General features: G+C 39.1%; 1 protein-coding gene across 11 annotated transcripts in view; it reads right to left on the bottom strand.

Annotated features, from left to right (window-relative positions):
* The window catches only part of tbx5a (T-box transcription factor 5a), a 71,859-nt gene that overhangs the window by 14,365 nt on the left and 35,955 nt on the right, over window positions 1-21,539 (bottom strand). For 2 of the 11 annotated variants that reach the window (XM_072587328.1, XM_072587329.1), the window contains exons 2-6: window positions 21,375-21,533; window positions 3,222-3,467; window positions 2,804-2,898; window positions 1,349-1,468; window positions 641-788 (exon numbers count right to left, since the gene is read on the bottom strand). In XM_072587328.1, the coding sequence (XP_072443429.1) occupies window positions 641-788; window positions 1,349-1,468; window positions 2,804-2,898; window positions 3,222-3,467; window positions 21,375-21,416 (651 nt within the window). In that variant the 5' untranslated portion in view covers window positions 21,417-21,533. Of the gene's footprint in view, window positions 1-640; window positions 789-1,348; window positions 1,469-2,803; window positions 2,899-3,221; window positions 3,468-5,880; window positions 6,280-7,806; window positions 8,160-10,506; window positions 10,609-21,374; window positions 21,534-21,539 lie in introns of those variants that run through there. The other 9 variants (XM_072587337.1, XM_072587333.1, XM_072587332.1 and 6 more) reach the window with 8 other exon arrangements.

Genomic DNA, 21,539 nt, shown 5'->3' with positions numbered 1-21,539 from the left:
AAAATGCAGAAGAGTGCTTGGGTGTCTGTAATGCAACGACACTCGCACAGTATGTTGTACAGCATCCCAAGACTAGCTAAACCAATCGACCTTCTCCAATAACGCTCTTATTGTTTAGGTGATGGCAATCCTCCACATCCCACAGTGCACAGCATCACATTGAGGCAGGAAGCCGTCAATTTCAGGTGTGGAGAAAGAGTCGATTCTCAGAAGCGATTTGCAAACCCTCGTTTGCGTGAAAGGGTCTCGGACCCCCTCCCCCACCCCCGACCTTTCACCGCTGCAACTGAAATCGAACCTCTGCCAATGTCCATTCTTTCCAAGTGACCCAATATCAACCACTATTCACGTTAGGCTACAGCGTTCATGCAAAGCATAACGACCTGTTCACACCAACTCTCTAATGAACCCTTAGTAGACCATCGCGCCAGTTATATTCATCACTGGAAAAAGCAGACGCAGTAGTTCATTTCAAATAACTAGGGATGTTTTTAAATTTAGGACCAGCAAGTTTCAATCCTACTTTGTATCATTATGTTTTCCTAAGACTGCCTGATTTAAACGCTCTGCAGGCTACTGAAGGTTTTAGACATTTGATGGAAAGAAAGAGAATTTAAAACACAAATAATGACGCACTTACGTGCCCGAAGGGGTCGAGGTGGTTATTGGTAAGCTTGAGTTTTTGGAAGGAGACTAATTGTCTCATCCAGTGGGCTCCGGTAGCGGGTGAATCTGGGTGAACGTACAACCTGCCTGGCATTGCAGGCTCTGCTTTCCCAGTCACAGACCTTGGGAAAATAAAGTAATGGAAACGATTCAGATTTCTCAAAGTAACACTTTGGCCATCACTCTAGAACACAGACTCAGAGCTGCCTTCGCGAATCAGTTTAGTAAATTGCAATACCATTGACAGAACTGGTCTTTCTGCACTTTACGGAAACTGAAATCAAACTCGGAATCTATTTTATACAATACTCGCTATAAATGGAATGCTTCAGATATTTCACACAGCATAATTAACTGCATAATTAAAAAAGCTTGGCGTACTATAAAACTTCAGTGTTCATATCTCTTGGAAACAAACTTTTGTACAACATAGTATTGAAAAATACAATCAACGCCTGCTGTGTAGGAGCGCCCATTCACTGTGCAACACAAAGTCCCCTTTACACATCCAGAACATCCACCTCCATATTTCACCGGGTAGCGATATTAAGCACCCAAATCGCAGCAAAGACTGAAAGCCTAATACTATGACAATTTGAACCAATTCAGGCCAACTGCCATGCACTGTTTCCTGTTTGTCCTGAAAGTGACGAACCAGACGCAAATAAGACAGACCGCCTACCATTTGTTATCAGCGAACTTGTAACGGTGGTCGTCTGCTGGCACAATGTCCATTAGCAGGATGTACTTTGTCTTCGGATTTAACCCGGTCACCTTCACTTTGTAGCTAGGAAACATGCGCCTGAAGAGAGAGAGGGGGAGACTAATCCAGTTTTGTGTACATGAATAACAAGTGGGCAAAATGTTCATTCTGAAAAGTATCAATATCGCGCACTTGCAAAAGACAATGGTTCCAGAGAAAAGCTGACTCGCTGTACATGGTATGGTTTTGTTTTAAATACACCCGGTAACGTTGGGAAAACAAATTAAATAATAGGAATTATTCAATCAGAAGGAGACATAAGACGACCTGAAATGCATTTGTAGAGTAAACACGAATTGTAACAGCCGCGAACAGGCGGCGTTAATGCATCGAGGTAACACACAAACATGGCTTCGATCATGGCCTAATTTGTAACATGCGTACAAAACCTAATGTTTCGCCTCCTCGCATCTACAATTGACTGGTGGTTCCAAATGCTAGACGTGTTTACAAAATATTTAAGGCAAATAGTCTGAATGCGATTTAAATCGGTGAGAAGTCGCACTAGGAGTGAACTAAAGAGCTTTTTAAATGGAAACGCTGTACTTATTGTCTCGCTGAATTATCAAAGAACAGCTTGAATATATGTAGATCTTTATAAATATTTATCACCCGTTCAGCGTAAATGGGATGAAAATGAAAGCCCACGAGGTAACATATCTGCTTGCGAAACTAAATCTTATAACATAGAATGAAAGTCTTATAAGAAATGTCACAATGTAGTCATTTCAATCAATAAGTAAAGACCTGTTTGAATATTAAATGCTCTTAAATAGCATAAACACAAATAATAGGACATTTGTCATATTTATGATATCGAATTAAATACAGACATAATGGCTATGTGCAGATGGTTTCATGTAAATAATATATTTTCTTATTTCAAGAATCTGTGTACATTAAAGACATGTTTTGCAATGTTGTAAACTGTTTCCTGATAACGCTTTGCATCATCGTTACCACAATGTAAAGAGTCGCTGTTAGGTCAAAATTTGCGTTTTCGATGCAATTTCTGGAAGCTGCTATTTACATTTAGTAAAGTGCCTGGCTATTCCATCATGGCTGACAGCCTTTGCTCTTACCAGTCACTTTAAATATTTCTTATTAAAAATTGATCACTCTGAATCTGTTTAATGTTGAACAGCCCTGTTATTATCTATTATTTTCCCCTCTTTAGAAACACTTAGAAATTTCCCTTTGGGACTAGGCAATTTTTGAATGGACTAAGGTAGCTATATCCGATGAGGTCTAGACAGAGCAAAATTTATAAGTCAGTTTTAGACCAAGGTTGTGCGGTGAAAGCGATCGCGATCATTGTAAACAGTACCGACTATGACGAGATCCTCGCGTTCTGATATATTGATAGGCCCTTACCTTCCTGCTTTAGTAATTATCATTTCGGTTCCGACTTCGTGAAATTTCAACCATAACTCGCGTTCATGCAAATACACCTTGATTCCTTCCATGCCCTATAATAAGTGGAGATATCAGTTAATATGTAACTATTCTTAAAGTCATACATTACTGCCAATAATGCAATCTAATGTGCTGAAGCAAGATTTGTAATGGTCCATGTATGTGCTCAGAGATATTGGAAATAATAGGCCATAATTCTGCAACAAGCAACAACATCAACTAATCAGATCCCTGCGTACACCAGCAGTAATAAAGGTGTCGGAGATACATTCCTAGACATTTATATAGAACACCTAGTTGTTATTCATGTTAAGCAATAACATGCACTTAGTGTGCTCTACTGCATATGCTTTTGTCAGGGGTGTCTAAGACCAACCTGTTGAGTATATGTAGCTTGTTGTGAGGGGGGAGATTTGCTGGCGGCTCCAAGTTGGCTGTCCTGCTTACTTTCAGATGAATGCTCATTGGCCTCAGACTCGCTATGAGGTGCTGCTGGCAGTCCGAAGCCTTCCTCCGTCTCCGCCATATCGCCGCACAATCCTTGCAATAGAGGCACCGCAACCCAAGCACTGTGAGCTAAATTTGTCAACGTATAGCGAGCATCACACAGCAGAGCTCCCTCCTGACAAATAGACAAAAATAAAACACTCTTAGAGGACTCCAGAAGAAAAGAGAGGGCTGAAACGCTCTGTGCAAGAACACGTTTCCCAACCAGAGCTACTAAACGAGAATGCAGGCCTTTTATATTAAGTTATGGAAAATTGAAGGAGGATAAAAAGAGATAGTGTCAATCTTAGCTGACTCCAAAAGATAAATGAGGTATTCACGAAATTCGTCTGGACTTCTGGAAAGAGTAATAAAGATAAGATTCCAGGCAGCTTTTGAGCAACCGTTTGATTGGAGTGTAAGCAGCAATTACATTTCCTCTCCCCTACAGACCCGTGTTTTGTGCGGTATACCAATTTCTTCCATTAGTTTTATTGCCTTGTTAAAGTGTCGGTCGTTTCGACATTAGCCCGAGCTTGAGGCCGTGCAATTACAATGCTTGTTGTTTCCTTGGCAAGACTGAGTACGTTGAACCATTCACGGTGCATACACTCAGGGTGAGGAAACAACCGAGTATGTGACTGTCCTCATAAAACAAGCAGTTTGGAGAAGCGTGGCTGATCCACTGAAAATCAAAATACTCAAGAGTGTGCTTTTCGAAATAACATGCAGTTTTAAGAATAGCCAAACGTAGCTCAATATAACGACACCACCGAATGTAAAGTTGCACCAATATTTTCTTTTTCCACCTTAATTTAATCCTTGCTCTGGTGTGCAATTTAGATTCAATTCTTGTATGAGTTAAACACTGTCAGCTACTTTAATTTGGGGATTTTAACTGATTTGCTCTTTCTCAGCACCTCTTTGTCCCATTTGCTTTAGTCAAAGGATTAATCACTATAACAATAATACAATAGTACAACAATGATAATTGGGTAATAGCACAAATGAAACTCAACACAGACAATTTGGTCTCGTTTATTTCCTCTAAGTTGCTATAAAGGTGTGTTCCAATAAACTATCAGTTACATGAAACAATTTAGATATACACTAACGTGTAATGCTCACAGATCAGCGCCAAATAAACTAGGCCTCGGTGAAAATACATGCGAATAATCAGTGATGTGGAGGATTGTAATGTGAAGTTATCTGAGTCGGATTTACCCTGAATATGATAAATCTATTGTGTTCAGAACAGTGGAGTTAATTAAAATTATATGCCAATGGCTCATAGCGCTATTTAATGAAGAATTGTTGAGATAGAGATTAAGTATCTGAAACATATTGAACGTAGACTCGTTTTACACAACTCTAAGTGTTTTGAACGTTCCTTAGTTGATAAATTATAAATGATACCTCATTTTGAATGTTAAATTTTTGTTTTATGTTTAAATAAGAAGGGCCACAATGCTGAGGAGTCTTCAAACTGAGCACTTAGTCATGCATGCGAAGCATTGGAAATACTGTTATAAATAATTCACAGTAATCATGAAACAAGGCGTGCGTATCTCTAATCGACAGCATTAACTTGCAAAATGTAACCATACTGAAAGGGAAGTGTTATTGATGCATGGCATGTTTGAAAAAAAAACAATGCAATAGGTATTTGAGAATGTACGTATTTCTTTTTTTAAAGTTGGACTTTCTTTTGGTAAATTTCCTTTCTAATTAAGCTTATAATTTAGTCTGTGTAACTTAAAGTGCTTTTTAAAACAAATACAAAAAACAATGATAAGTGACACTGTTCTGTAGGAAGGATGACACTGAGCTGTCACACGATTTTGTAGTTTCGCTAAGTTAAATTTATGGTTGAGAAGATATTATAAATTGTCCCGATATCTAATGAACACTAGTCACTAGTCAATGCTTTAGTTCGCGTTCCAGAAGAATCAGTTACTGAATCCTGTAAATAATAGTTTGCAAAGTCTCTCAGCTGGAAAGGGGAAGTATTTCTGAAAATATTAATCTGACATTTAAAGACGAAAGTAATTAGGAATTTTGAGTGCCGATTACAGGTTTACTCGAAAGGGTTGAAATTTCATGTTTAACGTTCACAATGCTATTTGCATTAGTAACACTGAATTCAGGGATAAAACAGAGATACAATCTCAGCAATGAGCTTTCTGTGTGAATCAGTATCTCTCTGTATAGATAGGCCGCGACACCGTGTTTGTAAATATACACTGCTCGCTGGTCAGTGCCCAGCGTTAGCATTCGAGTTTATTTTTCTGCACATGCTGAACTTTCTAGCTATAAATCAATAAATGACAAGCTCTTTACATTTCGAGAAGTCTCGCCTACTGTCATTTGCAGCAACGCGAAATGCGCCCTTTTGTTTTCTTTTCCACGTAGGCCCCGTTATTCGCTGATCAACACCAATCAGCCCTGCCTCGCAGACAACATAGAATTGAATCACACGCACGAAAACAAAACACAAATGCAAAACGCAAAGGACCTAAGCTTAACCGGAATAGAGAGTAGCAATATACCTTCCGGTCTCTCCACAGTGCAAAAGGGGATTGACAGAGCCCTTCCTAATCGTTGTTTTCCCTGGTTAGACACAGAACACATCGCAGGCTGAACAATCCATAGTTCTCCAAATGCAGCCCGCTTCTCCAAACACTTCCAGGTTGCCAGACGCGCAAGAGGGATCCTGAGAAAAAAAGATAAGGCCTTATCGCGCTGTTTGGGGGCATTTATAGCCTCGGGGAAAAAAAACCCAGAACTTGCCGTTCAGAGTGCTGGTGAGGAAGGAGTTCCCTCCCTCGGAAGGTGGATTTGGTGGGTGCTGAGTGTGTGGATTATAGGAAAGGCGTGCACTTCCACAGAAGCGCGCTGACTTGCAGTGACGTGCTGGGGAGCCTCTCGTGCTCTCGAAGTGCTGAGCGTTTGTCCAACCAGCGCTCATCCTCAACAGAGTGCCTCATCCGAGACCCCCCAGCAGCTCAAACACAGCACAAAGACACTGTGAGACTCAGCAGCACCCACCATCCATCTTGGCCCAATCTGCTAACCAAAAGGTGACCCCACCCCCACCCGCAACCACTATTCAAACCCCTCAACAACGAGGGAAAAATAACCTTGCCGAACAGGAGATCACTTCAAATAAAACTTCACGGACATCAGTGCAATACCAATACGATTCCCCTTTCAGGCTACAGATAAGTTTAGCATGGCATTATCCAGATGGGGAAGACAGAAATCAACAAAGTAGCAAGGCTGTCTGAAGGAGCGAGTATTGAGATACAGTACCGGCTGCTTGTGTGCGTGCGCGCGTGTGTTTGTATTTGTCAGGGGGAGAATTGCATACAGTAAAGAGTTTATTTCTTGCGATTTGAATACCAAGAGACAATGCTCGATGTTCGCGGATTCTGGACGAGATTACCCGCGGCGCTCCGATTGAAATACTTGCACACGACTTTGATTAAAACAAGCCAACGCCACTCGAGTCTGCACGATTATTTTCGCTTTATTTTTAAAAGATCATGTTTAGAGTGTGGTCGAATAGGTCAGAGTCTGCTCAACGGCGCGCTGTCGAATTCTGCACTCTGAAGCGAACCAGATTAGGCATTGCATTTTGATAAGGCACACTGTCCTTTCAGTGAAGGCTGATCATTCCCAATCCCTATCAAATCGATTTCACTTCTAAATATCTTACACAGACCTCGGTGGCATTTGGAAATACATTTGTTTTGAGTCGTAGTCATTCAGTCTCTGTAAAATGTACGGAATGATACACTTTTAATTTCTAAGGCTCAATCCTGATCAGTAATCCTCATCAGTAATCCTCATCAGATCAAAACACACAGCACTCTAGGACAGAATCATTGTTGTATGCATTACACATTATGTCATATTGCTGTGAAGTTGATAGCAGTTGACTACCAGTAAAAATGCCGAACATCCCCTCTAATAATTAAAACTCGCCTCTTTGAATGCAAGCAGAGCAAATGGAAACTACCCCACGTTTTGTTCAGGCAGACTTGGTATAAGTAAAATATGCATAAATAATGATCAATAATTGTCATTATTCAAACAGTAGTATTTAAGTTGCCTTTTCTTATCCCGAGTGTTTATCTCATTAGTACCTCTAATGTTGGGGCAATCAAGATAGTATTCTAGCCGAAGGCAGAAATTCTGCCTATTCAACAAACATTGTATGGTTTAGGGGTAGTTATGGTTCAAATATATCAGTATAGGATAGATATGATATCCAATTTCAGCAGGTCTAACTAAATGTCAATGCTTGTTTTTTCTTACAGTGAAAACAAGTAGGTATTCATAGCAGATGGATTTTAAACTGGACCTGAAAATCCTGGGGTATAACAAATGAAAACCCATGTTTAAAATTCGTTAAACCGATTTAAAAATTGCTGATTACATCAGTAACGAAGTAATTAAGATCTTGTACGTACCGACAAGGTGCAGGGTTTCTGAATGGTATGAAATAAGGCAACAGACTTTCCTCCTGTTGGACTCAAGCTTGTAGATCTTTTTTTTAAAAGGGTCAACTTATTTCGAGGAAATCTCGGCCCAGTTGTACCGACGACGCCAAGCAACTCTCCTATTGAACCGGTTCAACGTCTTGAACGAACCCACAGTCGGAGTTGATGACTGGTCACACGCCAATACCGCAGATAAAGAATACCGCGAGAATATCCGCGTTATCCATCAGCTATTCACCTATAGTACTCGCCAACGTCACCGTCACGCAACTCGGCTCCTCGGGTTGACCGCAACCGAAGTGGAAGGTGAACCTGAATCCAGTTCATTCCTGCTAATGTGAATGAAATACCTACAAAACTGCTGGGGTTCAACCGTTGTATTTTAGAGCAAGTTTTCCAATCCCAGAATGCTTAGAGTGCCTCCAGAATTGTAACAATTCGAGGTTAGCCACAGTTAAAGTGACCAATCTGCATTTTGTATTTAATCGCCTGTTAGATTTCTGCTCTTAGTCGAAATCTTGTCAAATGAATGTCCAGACACTTCGGTGACAAGCATTAGTTATACTTTAGGAATTGATAACCTGTTGGTTCACTGGCATCAAACGGTAAAGGCGAGGGACCAATTATTGCGAGTGATTACAACAATCTAATCCTCTCCAACACAACCCAATTCTTGAGTCAAATTGTTTTTTAAAAAAGTTAAGACGTTTTCTAATGACATCGTGCTCCTGGCACATATAATAATAACACTATGATACAAACGCAAAGCAAGTGTGTAGATTACAGAGAGGGTGATAAAGAGCATGAGAGGCCTAAAGGTTCCACATTTAAGGAAATAATATTGTCGTGATTGGTAAGTATTTGAGGTGAGTGAAGCCGAACTGGTGTGTAATGCTTATGTTTCCAAACAAAATGTAGTTACTTCTTGTTAACGTAAACCTCATAATAGTGCCTTTTTGAGAAGACTTATTTTTGGTATTGTTCCACAATTAGTTAATTACATTTAAAAGCCACAACGATTTAGAGAATGAGAGAAAGATATGCGTGCCAGGATTGTGTGAATATGAATAAGAATCGGTCTCTCTAACTGAGGTAAAATAGTGTTTTATTATTCAAATTACATGATTGCATCTGCGGCTAAATTAATATTTGCCACATGATATCTGTTTAAACACGTCCAGACGTCGGATAAACTTAACAATTCTGAAAGTGGAAATTAAGTATAATTTACATTCACGAGCTATGCAAAATAGCGTGAGACTGCAGTTTTTGTTTTCATCTCATGCCAATAATTTTTCAGAAACAGGCGGAGTTATAGTTTACTAGCGTGTTGTTTTGACTACAAATAGCACCACGGGATGCCGATCCGGTTACCGGTTATTATTGACAACAACGCGCAGTCACCCATTTCAATCCAATACAGGTAGAGTTTGTGTCGCCAGTCATGTCTCTGTATATGTTTTAAAAACAAAGATGACTCGTGTAGAAATGGGAGTACATGAGTATTTATTCTTCAATAATTTTGTACGTTTCCCCGGGCCCTTTAACTTAGATGTTCCTTCAATAAAATTGTTTGTTCTGACACATTTGTTATCGAAATAACATTCGGAAACTGGAACAAAACAGAACGAATTTGAAAGACCTCTCATTTCATATCAAATGCAGTTTCAATAACGACTTCATGAAGTGCAATAAACTCAAAGTACTGTTACATTATTGTACAGTCAAGTGGCTTTATTCTTTAAGAGCATCACACGATGAATAATGCAAAACTATCAATTGTACTTTTGCATCAATGCCTCTCGGAACACTTGTCACTGTAATGCGGGTTATAGCAGGTCAATGTGAGGTGGAGTGAAAATCTAAAAACCATCATTCACACGATTTTAATAGCAGTGGGGAAATAGGAAAAATTTCTGGGGTTCAAAACCTCCATAAATTGTATTGTAATCCGGGCATCCTAGTTCACAATAAAACAAACAAGAAAATCTCTGAAATCAGCCAATTCAGTTGATTATTACTTTTATGTAGGATTTCTCGACTGTTTAGAAATGCATAAGTTTACACAAACTGTTTAAAAGTGCATCTGTAAATGACCAAATGCAATGTTATCACCCCTTGCTATAAATGAGCATTTCTTAAATATTCACCAGGTATTTTATTATCAGCCTGGCTACCGACATGATTAAAATTGCAACATACAAGTATCCAAATTAACATTGTTTTATCTTCTAAGTAGCTTATTATTTGAAGGGATACTCGTGTAGATAAATCTGGAACTTTGCTTATGTTACATTAAGTTGAACACGTTTTTATAAGAATAGTTCAATCTCTGCCGTCACACCAAGTCTATAATGGACATTACATGATGAGCCGTGTATGGTGACATAAATGTGAAATGAATTTGACGATATTTTAATTTTGACTGTTAAAGTATTTTACTGCGACTTTCGGAGGGAAATTGCTGATTGCATCAATACGCGATTTACTTATTATATTGAGCTTTCCGTAAATATTAATGCAGTATGTTATTTGAGTCTTTATTAAATGTCTAATTGATACGGTACAATAGATGTTAACGAGTCAATTGTTGACATCAGTAGTAAAGTGGATGCTATGTCATTAAATGGCAATGCGCTTTACAAAGCAAAAAAAACCATAATACGTTACATGAATTCATTCATCGTTTTCAAAGATGCTTGTGGCCAATTTAAATGAATCTGCGTAGACATGAACATTTCAGAGATTTTGTTTGTAGATTGGTGGCAAACACTGCAAATAAGAAATAATCCTTGATATACGACGAATAACACGACAGAGCTTACAAATATAACTATTACAGCAAATTGGACCAGGAATCTGGAAGGCGGTGTACTTATACTCAAAGTTTAAGTGAATGGCAGCACCATTTCTCAGCACAAGGCCAAAACAAGGCGATTGAAAAGCATTGAACGCCATTTATTTGGATGCAGTTGTTCAGTTAATACACTCCCACTTCAGGATTACGTAGACATAAACACGCTTCCAGCGGATTAGGTTGGCAGACTGGGGTTAATTAAATAAAAGTAATATTATATAGTCAATACGACCACCTAACGGAGAAACAAATAAGAAGCATTTATAAATAGAGAGGGAACCAATTATAAATCATTTGCGTGGAGAACACCGTGGAACCAATGAAGTAGAAAATCCTTGTTTAATATTGTTGACCGCAGAAAATACTGAGGTTTAATAACTTCGAACTTTTAAAATTAGAAATAACCTCAAGTTATTAGTCCCTCAATAAGCGGAAAAATTACGTTTCTGTAAATGTATCTTTCTATTGTTTGAAATTCTATTCGGAATTTTTGCATAGAAAATAACCAAAGACCCAAACAAATATCCTGCTAAAACCTTCCTTTTGTTTTATAGATCACTTGTACAGCAAGTATACATGTGTAACCCCAGGCAGGTTAATCAGTTCCCTATCAATCAAAGGTTTACGAGTTAACAGGAAACGCTGCAAAGATGAAAAGTACTGCAAAACTGTTGGAGACATCAGGAGAAGGAACATTTCGCTTAGCCTTTGCGATCTCTGTTCTCTCTCAATAGAGGATTAAAGGCATGTATCTTTAACACGGCCTGTTGTTGGCGCCAAGTGGTGTGTTATTAATCATGACTTTTAGCTCCATTTTACGGAACGGCTATGTCGCTACAATTCTTCAGCCCCGAGTTAAGACAGAGAAGTAAACACATGTTTTACCCGTTCTATCCAGTTCTGCATCTTAACGCTGGCCGCTCGCTAAAGTCAGAGGTCGTTCTAATAACGTGCAGCTCTAAGTCTGCAATTTGAATGTCGAAGTGATTATATCGGTGAAAAAGATGCAAGTACTCTCTGGAAAAGTTAATCTGTTCCTGTTGAACACAAATATATTATACACACTTGCCAATCCGAACTCAAAGGAGGCAATATAATCTATGGGGAATCTGCGATGGGATTTTTAAAAAATGAATTAATATAACCTTGTAACCTAGTATTACCTTGCTTTAGTACTACATTGATCAAATGCAACATACAATTGCAGCATACAAGGTGATTTTGCCAAACTGTTGAGAGGTACATTTTCAATACGTACTACCCGATCGATGCATTTGGCATCGCGGTGAAAATTGAAGTTTAGTGGTCAAATTTAACAACATTCAATGATTCCTAATAATACAATAAGTTACGGATTTAGCTGATGGCAGAAATGGTTTAAATATTTTGTTAGCAGCGCATGTATGCACCAAAAATGCGAATAATCTGAAGCATTCGCAGAATATAGAACTTTTGCGAAGAAGGGATGAAACACTTTCCAAATGTCTGCTAAGATTCTCAAATAGAACTGAATGCACTGTGCTCATTTGCTTTCAGTGTATTCTTTGCCCCCGTGAATGTTGGTGCAAATACATTTACTAGCGTATCACAGAGTTACAGACCAAATGTAAAGGTCTGAACTGACCAATGTACAAGTAAAAGCCGCTCTTTTCTCTTTTAAATTTAATCAGTTTAATCACATTCTTTCATCTTCGTTAAAAAAAAATCAGAAGAAAATTTGCTGCGATCCGTGTTCCATCAAGCGGTGGTTTCGACCGAAATACTTTCTTTTGTTAAATTGGGAAAGATCTTTGATTAATTCGCGACCACTTAACAAATTTTGAAGTTATAGTATTGGCCATTGAGCGGTAAATAAGAATATTCACAACTTTCTCGATTCGAAATAGCAAGGCCTAATTGCTGAATTTCTGCAATTCTGTGAAAGTGTATATTTCAAGAATGAACATCTCAACTATAGTTAAAGGATGGAAAGCTAGAGACCTGCCAATACTCGGTACAGGTTTAAAACGTCAATTCTTATTGATAAGTATGTGTGTGTGTTTGAGAGAGAGGACTGCATCATTATTGTTCTCAGCAAATAATATAAGTGATTCGTGATGTTAATAAGCAATGGATTTATAAACGAAAATGAATTAAAATTAACAACATTTTCTGCTTTGTGATTGATGGCTTTGACCATTGTTTCAGTGATGTATCTCAACATTAGTTGGTAGAGTGTACAACTAAGTTTTTTTTTAGATACTGAGAATTCATTGCGTCTCTGGTGCTTAGTTCTCTTTAAAGTTTGAAAGAATGCATTCGTAAGATTCTTTTTTTCATTGTGAATGGAAACACTACCTGTCACTGGCATTGCAGCAATATACAATCAACCATCAATGTAACATTTTGAGCTGCATCTGTTAAACTCCTTCTCTTTCCAAATGGGACCTTTCCTTCTACAAGTGGCAATTCAACAAGTTGGTGTTGCAATAACAATTACAAACCGAAAGAGATGTAGTTAAATTTCTACAAACAGTTCGGTAAATCTATATCCCTGTAAGGATGTCTGATAGTCCAACTCATGCAATGGGACCTTGTTGTGCAGTAATTACATTTCGGAAGTGCTTCATTGACCGTAGAAATGTGCTGGGCCGTCCTGAGATCGTGATGGGAGCTATTTCAATGATTGTTTATATACCGCGGGACTGAGATTTTAATGAGGTAAGGTCACCATAAGGTGAACGTTAATATTTTGGATATTAGATTTGCTCTGGATGTATTGTGACCCTGACTGGACCGCATTGCTCTCTAACTTGGATATTTACTGGAGATTTATTTCACTGCACATCCTGACTTGCTTTCTTTTCTACGAATCCACAATTATTATTTAAAAAAAACATATTGAATCACATTGGAAATTTGAGTCAATGTAGCTTTGGGGAACTGGGCAAACGCCAACATACTAACCTGCACGGCAAACAAATAATTTAGCGCAGAGTTTGACATTTTTCACTTGTGTTGTTCGAGACAAGTTAGCCATATCGGTCGAGTCTTGGTCTTACATTCTGACGTTGTCCAAGTATTTATTTGTGAAAGCAATTATAACCAACCCAGCTATCGATTCTATAACCACACAATGCAAAATTAATTGAACGATGTATTTCGACACATCGCCTTCACAATCGCCCAATTTATCGACACTGGGAGTTCAGAGCAATCCAGTTTTTTTGTGTGTGTGAAAACGAGAGTTTGCAGTCATAAAATTGCTTATTTCGTGCCAGTTTTATGAATTGCCCTTTTATTTCGAATTATAGTAATCGTGGGCACAATTTGATTTAGAAATGACAAATGGTCTACCTTTTTGGCAGTTAGCGCATAAAATTATGCACAGAACAACACTTCCCAAAGATTATTGATCAATACCTCCTGGTGGAGGGGTCAGTGCCAATTATGCTGCTAATCCCATGTCGAAGCCTTGCAATCGCGGGCAGCGATTTATGGTTCATTCTACGGAAAGGAATAGATTTTGTCTCCGTCAGACCAAAGCTGTGTGAAAGGCTTCTACGACATTAAAACAACTTCTGCTGGTTTTCTGCAAAACTATTAAGGTCCCATTCCAGTGTTTAGCTAATATGGGCGGTAGTTAATGTGGGTATCTATTTATGAGGTGAAAGTGCAGATGCTGGAGATTAGAGTCAAGATTAGAGTGGTGCTCGAGAAGCACAGCAGGTCAGGCAGCATCAGAGGAGCAGAAAAATCGACGTTTCAGGCAAAAGCCCTTCACTAGAAATATCTATCTATGAGACTATCCAGGCGGCCATCCTTCCGCTGCTCAAACACTTGAAGTCAGAATTACGTCACCGCAACAAGGGACCCGGTTCAACAAACATTTCTCATTAAATTACTTAAATAAAGCCGAGCATCTCCGTACAAATCAAAGGACAAAATCGGCCGATTACTTAATAGATGAAAATTTCGAGACAATTTTGTGCAGGCATTTAAATTAAGTCACTGGTCTCGTTACCTCTAAATCCACCCCATCCGTCTCTAAACACCTGGAAATTGAGCAACACTGCCCGCTCTGAAGAAAGTCATGCAAGATCCACAGATGCTGTCAGACCATCTGAGTTTCTCGAGCGCTTTCTGCTTTTGTTTCAGATCTGGTTCATTTGAAATCCCGCTGCTTTTAACAAACCAGTTTTCACGTTACTGGCGTCAGTTATTTGGGTCTGTTCCCTGGAATAACACGAGAAACAGCGGTAAACTCACAGGTGCTTCCAGGTCAACAGGAAACCTGTTCAAAGCATTCCTGCGCCCAAAGATTGGAAATCCCAATCTCTGCAGATTCAGGGGTAGCACACTCTATCGGGCAAAATAATACAATTGTACAGGAAGTCTTAATTTCGCTATAGTAGCGATCTGGGAAATTCAATGAGGAAAAAAAAGACAACGGGAAGGAGGCCGAAAGCAAATAAAAATGCTGAAGATCACTGTGGGTCAGCCAGCAACCATGGAGAGAACATGATTGTTTTCAGTACAGATTGAAGTCCCTAAAGGGGAAGGAGACGGTTTGCCAGCTCAACAGCAAAGATTCCATGAAGACCGACTGAAGTTCGTTTTCTTGTTGCTGTCGGTGACTTCACAAACAGCAAAAGAAAGCGATTACTACCCACCTTGTGCCCTGTCCAAATCCAGCTTTGAAAACAAAAGATTCAAATGCGACAGAGTGGATCAAAAGTTGCTTCTGACAAATAAACGTTCTCATTTGGGGGTTTAACACCTTTCCATCAGCCGAGCCTCTTCCTGGAAGTTTATCAAATTAAATGTGCCCGAATGAAAAGACGCACCATTAACATGTATCAGGGGCTGGTAAAGAGATGGACAGAAGTGTGCAATCCGCTTTCCCATGAGACACAGAAAGATACTCATAACTGTAGTTCGCCATAAACATGCTGTTGCCATTTGTAAGAAGGTCAGTTTTGTTCTTACTTCTTATTTGCCAAGGCTCAGACGTTAGCTCCGTTTCTTACATCCCTCTCCGCTCTTCCCCCATCCCCTCCCCTCCATACGCCCACAGACACACCCCCAGCTTTTACCTCGCAAAAATAATTCAACTGGCAAGGTATGAAATTCCTACATTCATAGGTGACTGGATGAACAGTAAATAATTGGTCATTGTCACAGTACACCAATAGAGAGACACACCACATGGCTCGGGGGGCATTACTCAATAACAACAGGACAAGAGGTGACTGGCTCCCATGAACTACCGCAGCAATGGCAGAACTTGCGCCATTGGCATCATCCTGCTCCCCACTCCCGTTATTTCATGCCCACCTCCATGATTATAGACTCAACTAAACCGGTTCTTGTAAAAGAAATGTTAGCTGAGTTCAAAGCTTCATATAAATGGTATAGATGGAGCAGCGTAACATTAAAGTTACAATGATATCCTTACATTTTGTTGTATTTACAGAACAGAAATTGTCGATTCGACCCACTTAACAATGCCCTTCATGATGTCCACAGTGGCCGCTTTCTGCTTAACTTCACGTTGCCTCAGCCAACATATCCATACTTCATTTTATGTAAAGATTAATTCCATTGTATTTTGCAAATCATGGAACACTATTTGCTGGATTACACAATGGGTTACATACTTAGCCTGCTTGCGCTGAGAGCTGCGTTTGAATCCCCAGTTCAAAACATAAACATCCCATTGTTCCACACAACTAGTGCTACTTTACTAGTCTCACTCAGAGAAGCTTTGTGAACTAAAAAAAAGTCACCCTAGATTTTGCATATCTGACTAGACTATATACTTCTTCAGAGACATTATTTACCTTCTAGAAATGCCTTGATAAACTAATCCAATGTGTTTCATTCGTATTTCAATTCAATTAGCCCTTTAAAATTGGTCATTTTACATAAAAGCTTATTGGTTATTCTAGTCTCTCCTGAGAAGCTGTGCATCATATAAATTTCGGTGTACAAGTAACCTCAGGCAAAAAAGTGATTCAGCACAACCAATCTGTATTGCTGATTCTTTGTGAATAGCTCGCTTTCATTTGTAATTCCCAACAAATTCTGGTGCTGCTTCAACTTCATCAAACTACGCAATCTAATCAGGAATATTGAAATTGATTCTGCTATGCCTGTGAATCCTTGAAATGAATTAATGTGTTTAATGTTCAGCCCAATATATTCCCACTTCATTTATAGAAATAAACTGTACATTGTGCATTTTTTATGGTATTGGTATATGTATATTTTCTCAGTGTCATGTTCAGATCAGCTACACATAACACAGGAGCATAACCAGTCAGATTGCTTATTAACAGCAAGAAAATCCAAAGTGAGAATGCAAATTTGCCAACCAATCAAAATTTCATGATATGAATGACCTCACAGCAATTCTCAAACTATAATTATAATCATCATTCATCCTATGGAGTTGCCCCAGGAGCATGCAACATGTCTGATGACATACATGAATGGGGCAAATAAATAGCTCATGTGCTTTAATGTGGATAAATTTAAAACATTGACTGTTGGAAGAAAATTGGATGCAATATTTCAAGCACTTAGCAGAAACAGCTAAATCTGAAGTGAGAAAAATTCTAGGGGCTGCAAGTAAACATAATACGTGATATGTCATTTAGAGAGAAGCAAGAGTTAAAAATGGAGTGCCAAACTACGTACTTAAGTCAGCAAGACACGTATCAGAAGGCTCCATCTTGAAAACATAGATTTTCAGGGTCATGTATTGATTACTCATGCGTTGGATTGACATTGAGGATGTTACAGAAAATAAAACCTTCATGTCACTGGTCTGAACTGGGAGGACAGACTGGAAAAATACCTTTTTTTCATCTTTAAAACAAGATGTAAATGATAGTGTGCAGTACAGGAAAGATAAATCAGGAAGACTATTCCAACTAAACGATAACATTTGGCGAAATAAAAGAGCACAGGTTCAACCAAAAGATACGTACATTTAGCATTGACATGAAGTTCTTCACACAAATGGTTATCAATATAACAAGACACTGGAGGCAATTAGTTGAAAAATGAAATAAAACAGGGAACTGTAGATGCTGGATATATGTAACAAACACAGAATTTGCTGGAGAAACTCAGCAGGTCTGGCAGCATCAATTCAGAGAAAACAGAGTTACACTTTGAATACAGTGACTTCTTCAGAACTGATAGCATCGAGCAGAAAGAAATATTTATGCTGATCACAGTGGATGGGATAGGAAAAGAGTGAGTGGATAGATGGACAGGAAGCCCAGATTTGGAGAGCCGGTGTTAGACTGAGGGGTACAAAGTTAAAATCACACAACACCAGGTTATAATCCAACAGGTTTATTTGGAAGCACTAGCTTTCGAAGTGCTGCTCCTTCATCAGGTGGTTCCTGATGAAGGAGCAGCACTCCGAAATCTAGAACTTCCAAATAAACCTGTTGGACTATAACCTGGTGTTGTGTGATTTTTAACTAGGAAGCCCAGAGATAGAGAGAGGAAAAAGGTTAGGCAAAGTTGTCTGTCTAACCTGTTTCTGTCTCTGGAACAATTTTGATGCTCAAGACAGGTTTGCACTTGGCAAAGTTACAAAGGTGAAAGATGGCAGCATTAGAGAGGTGGGTGCGTGGTTTAAAGTTCATCTCAGTGTAAAAGACAATACCAAGATTATGAATAGTCTGACTCAGCTTCAGACAGTTCCCGTTGATGGAAACAGTGGTCAGGGAATGGAGATTGCAGCATGAACTGAAGGCATTGTCTTCAGTCTTCTTAGTTATTAAGCATTTCTCCTCATCCTGTATTAGAGGTCAAGATTAGTAAAGTGTCAAATCAAATATGAGAGAAAAATCTAGCGAGGCCATTTTAAGTGCACAGTATTGTTCGTGTAGAACTTTGTGCATTTTTGGATGACGTCATTGAAGTGCAGCGTGCAAATGAGAAATTGAACAATCTAAGGATTGTTCTTTTGGAGATGCAATGCTGTGGGACTAGTAAAATAAGTGCTCCCACTCCACCCCGCTCCCCACCCCCCACCTCCCCGCACCCCCAAATTTTGATTGAACAACTAAATTGGGAATCAGGCATTGGGTATCGCCTGGATAATGGAGGACAGGTTTTGAAGAAGGATAATGAGGTCAGGTGGGCTAAAGTCTGTACATAGACTGAGAAGGACAAGGAAGAATAGTTTATTAAGGTCAATAATTTTAAATACCATTTGTGACATTTTCGAAAAAGTCATGTCTGTTTTGTAGTATAGATGCAAATGTAATGGAGAGTTTATAACGAGGAATTTGAAGTAAGTGAGCTCCAATTTGGAAGACTACAGTGTATTGAAGGACTGTGAAGTATGTATGGAGGGTGGAGCTGGAACAGCAGTTTACAAGAGCACAGCAGTCAGATACCCTTTGTTTGAGAAGGATAACTATGGAGAATTTGAAAAGGAGAGGGTAAAAGTCTAGTGAGGATGCATCATTTATAATATAGCTGGCATGGGCCAATGACAGTAACCTGGGTGACCAACAGCTTGGACAGAATAGGTTTGAAGAAGCAGGAAGCAGATCTTGTGGTGAAGTGGTAGCACCTTTATCAATAAGTTAGAAGTTTCAGGCTTGAGTTCCAGTCCAGAATTTGACAGGCATGGAAGGTGCATTCACAACATAGTCGAACAGATTATCCACAGCAATACCTTTCAATGTCTGTATGGCTTAAAAATGTGTTGTTGGAAAAGCACAGCAGGTCAGGCAGCATCAAAGGAACAGGAGAATTGACGTTTCAGGCATAAGCCCTTCTTCAGGAACGTTGATTCTCCTGTTCCTTTGATGCTGCCTGACCTGCTGCGCTTTTCCAGCAACACATTTTAAGCTCTGATCTCCAGCATCTGCAGTCCTCACTTTCTCCCAATGTCTGTATGGCAGCTGGTAGTGACAGGAAAATCACCCGCTCAACCAGAAACATGTGCAATAGCCTTCACAAGTAAAAAGACTCCATGTTTTTTGCCATAGGGTGCATTCCATGCTTTAAGTGACTACCAGGTAGGAGCATAAAGACCTCAGAAACAATGTTAACTCAGAAAGAGCAAGGTATAGAATCAGATCACATCTGGAACAAAGTAGTGTTATATATTAAGAACATTTGGCTGGGTGGATATTGTACATTGGAATATAGGAGCAGGCAAAGGCCATTCAGCTCATCACATTATTTGTTGCTTTGAAAAGAGCTGTTTCTGTAAAGTGGCAGGGATGCAAACCTAAATAGAGGGTTTTAAACATAGAATTGCATGAAAAAAGAATATTCAAGTGGTACATGGGAACACAGGAGAAGGTAAAGGCATTTCAGCTCATCATGTCATTTATAACTTTGAAAATAGATGTTTCTGTACAGTGGAAATTGTGCAATCCTAAATGTAGGGTTTTAAATATAAAATTGCATGGAAAAAGTATTCAAACATTCAAGTGGATCACGGCTGACCATGTCCTTCAACAGTACTTTCCAATGCTATAGATATCATTAATATCCAGAAATATATCGATTTCCAACTTGAACATTCCCATCAGTTGGGCTTCCATGATTGTTTCAGGTAGAGAATTCCAAAGAATCTCCACCTTCTGCATGAAGAAATTCCTTCTCATGTCAGTCTTAATTAGTTTACCATTTATTCTGAGACTGTTCCATTTTGCAAGTGAGGAAGTTGTCTCATGAGGTCAGCTAATTCTGTACACAGGAGCACAGAGCACAGCATATTTTCTCCTGAATGTCACAGCTCTTACTGGAATACAGATTTCTTGACTCCAAACAGATCACTCAGGTATTCTAGTGGACCTATGCATGCAACATCAGTCCAGTTCAAACAGCAATAATTTAGACTCTTCCAGATTCACCAATTAGGAAAAAATCCTATCTATGACCATCATGTCACACTTGCAACAATTTTCATCAATTCTCATTCTTCAAAACTGAGAAGAACTAAGGTCTAGTTTTCTCAGTGTCTCCTCATAAGACAAGCCTGCCATCCCTGGGTCTAAATTGAACACACTTTGTTGCACTCCTTATATGACAAATGTATCTCTCTAAGATAAGGAAGCCAAAACTATACACAATACTCAGGCTGCCACCTCACCAAGGTTCTATACAACTGCATCACTCAACTTTACCCCTGTATCCAAAATCCCCTCACAATGAAGGACAACATATCATTTGCCTTCCTAATTTCTTGCTAAATCTGCATACTAGCTATAGTATGCTAGCTAGTATGAACAAGGAAACTCAAGTCACTTTGGATATCAACTCATCTCATCCTTTCACCATATTTGTCTCTTTTTTCTGCAAAGTGGATAATTTCACACTTATTCACATTATGTTCCTTTATTATGTTTTTGCCCATGCACTTAGTCCATCCTAGTCCCCTGAAGCTTCCTTGCATCCTCTTCACACTTTATATTCCCACCACATTTAGTGTCATTAGCAAATTTGAAAATATTACATTTGATCTCCACTTCCAAATCATTTGTCAACAACTGTGGCCCCAGCATTGATCCTTGCAACGCCCCACTAGTAATAACTTGCCATTCTGAGAAACATTATGACACAAAAGTACATGACCTCCTTCCATTAATTGTTGGGTATAAGGATGAAAGTTGTTTACTCAGTTGATTTGTGATGAAAAAAAGCAAGGGGTTACCTCTGTATGCCAGGATGATCCTTTATAGTTAGCAGTCCTCATAATGGAAAACAGCAGATGATATGATTTAACTAGTCAGGCCAGATCTGTGATGAATAGTTAACCAGTTGTCTGCTATTGCTTTTCAAATCTGTATCACTTGGATTAGCCAGGCAGTAACTAGAA

Source organism: Chiloscyllium punctatum, chromosome 17 (assembly GCF_047496795.1).
Source record: "Chiloscyllium punctatum isolate Juve2018m chromosome 17, sChiPun1.3, whole genome shotgun sequence".
NCBI lineage: Eukaryota > Metazoa > Chordata > Chondrichthyes > Orectolobiformes > Hemiscylliidae > Chiloscyllium > Chiloscyllium punctatum.
This window is presented reverse-complemented; position numbering and strand designations above follow the sequence as displayed.